The 3,073-nt window shown below is 60.3% G+C and overlaps 2 protein-coding genes across 2 annotated transcripts in view; both read right to left on the bottom strand.

Annotated features, from left to right (window-relative positions):
* The window catches only part of TMEM221 (transmembrane protein 221), a 23,926-nt gene that overhangs the window by 17,409 nt on the left and 3,444 nt on the right, over positions 1 to 3,073 (bottom strand). The gene's annotated exons all lie outside the window — the stretch shown is intronic.
* NXNL1 (nucleoredoxin like 1) overlaps positions 1,913 to 3,073 on the bottom strand; it is a 4,155-nt gene continuing 2,994 nt past the window's right edge. Inside the window, exon 2 of the mRNA XM_017501252.2 lies at positions 1,913 to 2,447. Coding sequence (XP_017356741.1) covers positions 2,135 to 2,447 — 313 coding nt within the window. The 3' untranslated portion in view covers positions 1,913 to 2,134. The remainder of the gene's footprint in view (positions 2,448 to 3,073) is intronic.

A 3,073-nucleotide genomic window follows, 5' to 3' on the forward strand; every position in this document is an offset into this window, starting at 1 on the left:
TTTTTTAAGAGACAGGGTTTCACCATCCTGGCCAGGCTGATCTCAAACTCCTGACCTCGTGATCCACCCACCTCAGCCTCCCAAAGTGCTGGGATTACAGGCGTGAGCCACCACACCCAGCCTCAATGCACCCATTTCACAGATGCGCCTAGTGAAGTCCAGAGAGGGCTGTTGGAAGCATCAGAGGCTTCATGAAGCGTCAGGCAGCACCAGGGTCCTGAGCCTCCATTTTCCAACCTGGAGGTTGGGAGTGGAGGTGGGCATGAAATGAGGCGGTCGTTCGGTATTCAGGCCCCTCTGGCTTCCCAGGCCCCCAGCCTCTTTCCTCCAGTCAGCCAGATTCCCGCTCACAGTAGTTATGTTTGCTAGTTTCCGCAGACACGCGTGGCCTCCTAGGAAACCCTTTCCGGAGACTGGGCACGAGAGGAGGGGTTTGCATGTCATTTGCATGTTAGGCCACGCCCCGAAGATGTGCCATCTCATTCTGCCCCTAGGGGGCGCCAGAGGCCAAACCAAGCAGTTCGTGTGCGGAGCGAGCACCTGCTCCGCCTTCTCCGCTGACCTGCCTGGGAAGACCTGGCTTTTAGGTTTAGATAAGGGAGGTGATCTCACAGTCAGAAAGCGAGGAGATAGTTCTAGATTGGAGCTTTTGATTTCTATATTCTGCTGTCTCCCCTGATGATGATGCCCCGGGTCCACGAGGGGGGACACGGGAGACCTGGGAGACTTGGCTCCCGCTGGCAGCCCGGACCCCAGCGCACGTGGTACCAAATATTGAAATGCATCCCGTGTAACAGAAATCTGTTGTTAAAGGATTGCTGTGATTTTGCGTGTGAAATATGTGGGCAACTTGGCGTTTTCAGTACGTTTGTTCTATTTTCGTTTGCATTTTCTCATTTTTGGAGCCATTAACTACTCACCCTCAGCCAGGTCTCAGAAATATTTATAGAGATCCTTGAAAAGCTCTCCCTACTTTATCGCCCTGGCCGGGGAGGCTCAGACGCGCACCTGGCCCCTGGGGGTGAGAGGATGTCTCACGACTGAAATCCCCCTGCCACTCGCTCCATCCTAGCTCCCACCCTCCTCGGCATGGGGATCAGAACGAACTCCCCAGGTCCTGTCCCGCTTCTTCCTGGGGATCTCATCACAGCCCCTCTGCCCTGAGCACTCTTGGGGGTGGGCTCAGAGCAGACATCACCCCTCCCCCTCCCCACTTTGCGTCCACCCCTCTTCATCATGGGAGCTCAGAACAGCCCCGCAACCTCGCGTGCCCCCAGAGGAGTGCTTAAAACCCAGGCAGTTTTCTACGTGCTCCCACACTGAGCTCCGTCCCGCCTTACTCCTGCGGAGATTTCGGACAATCCCTTCCCCCTCCCTTCGCCTCTGTTCCCAAGAGGCTCATTATGGAATCCCGTAGCCTGCCCACCTGGGGCAGAGGAGGACTCAGAACAGCCTCCCCACTTCCATCCAACCCTGTCTCCCCGCAGTGGGGGGCAGGGTTTTCATAGACCCGCCTCCCCTCCAGCTGTCTTCCCCAACTACGGGGTCACAACAGCCCCGCTCGGCCCCGCCCTCCGCCCCGCCCCCTGTACCCTCCACCCTGGTCCCCTACCCCACATCCCACCCTCACTCCCTCCCAGCTTTCTACACCGGAGTGGAGGGGTTCATCACTAAATCCCAACTCCTCCACTCTGGTGGGTCATGACAGCTCCCCTCGACCCTGCTCTCCGCCCTGGCCCCACCCCCCACCCCCATCCCGCTCTCTTACGGAGGAGGGCAGGGGAGGAGAGTTTGTTTTTTGGGGACAGGCTCTCCCTCTGTCGCTCAGGCTGAAGTGCAGTGTGTAGTGGTGCGATCACGGTTCACTGCAGCCTCCTGGACTCAGATCCATCCTCCCACCTCAGCCTCCGGAGTAGCTAAGCCACAGGCGCGTGTCACCACACCCGGCTACTTTTGAATTTTTGTAGACTCGGGGTCACTCTCTGTTGTGAGGCTGATCTCGAACTCCTGGGCTCAAGCGATGCTCCCGCCTGGGCCTCCCCAAGTGCTGGGATTACAGGCGTGCGGGGGTGGGGCGGGGGTGGAGGTTCATCACCAAACTCCACTCCTCTCCCCTCTCCTCCGCCCTCGGGGGTCAGAACAGTCCCCCGGCCTCGCCCTCCTCCCCGCCCCCTCCCCCGGGGTCGCGCCCGCCTCGCGCCGCCTTTTCCACGCGGTACTTGCGGCGGCGCAGGCATTCGGTGAGGCTCCGAGGCTCCTGGTCCTCCAGGTCCTCGGGCAGCAGGAAGTTGCGGTCCAGCACCTCGGCCGCCTCCTGCCAGTTGGCGAAGCAGGCAGTGCCCAGGCGCTGGATCTCGTCGGCCCCGTCGCGGGTGAGCACGTCCCCGTCCGGCTTGAGCACCACGACCGCCGGCAGGCGCTCCACGGAGAATTGGCGCCCGAGGTCCCTGCGGGGTGGGCAGGTCAGTCTCGGCGGTTCCACATCCCTGATCCTGAACCCGAGAGTCCCACGTCCAGCCTTCCAGTCCTTAGGCAGCGCCTTCTGTGTGCACTGTCTCTTGCCGGGCACCGGGTGGGTGCAGGCGAGGACCGGGACAGGGCCAGACGCTGTGGTCCCCGCGCTATGCCTCCATCACCCCAGGCATGCTGCAACCTCGGGGCATTTGCACGGGCTGTGCCCTGCGCCTGGAAAGCTCTCCTCAGACTTTCGCAGGTTAAGACCTTGTCGTGGCCGGGCGTGGTGGCTCACGCCTGTCATCCCAGCACTTCGGGAGGCCGAGGCGGGTGGATCACGAGGTCAGGAGATCGAGACCATCCTGGCCAACATCGTGAAAGCCCGTCTCTACTGAAAACGCAACAATTAGCTGGGTGTGGTGGCACATGCCTGCAATCCCAGCTACTCGGGAGGCTGAGGCACCAGAATGGCTTGAACCCAGGAGGCGAAGGTTGCAGTGAGCCGAGATCCTGCCACTGCACTCCAGCCTGGGTGATAGAGTGAGACTCTACTTCAAAAACAAAAACAAAACAAAAACCAACCCTTTTTTTATTAAAAGGCACCAGGGTAACCCTGCCT

Source organism: Cebus imitator, unplaced genomic scaffold, assembly GCF_001604975.1.
Source record: "Cebus imitator isolate Cc_AM_T3 unplaced genomic scaffold, Cebus_imitator-1.0 Scaffold280, whole genome shotgun sequence".
Lineage (NCBI taxonomy): Eukaryota > Metazoa > Chordata > Mammalia > Primates > Cebidae > Cebus > Cebus imitator.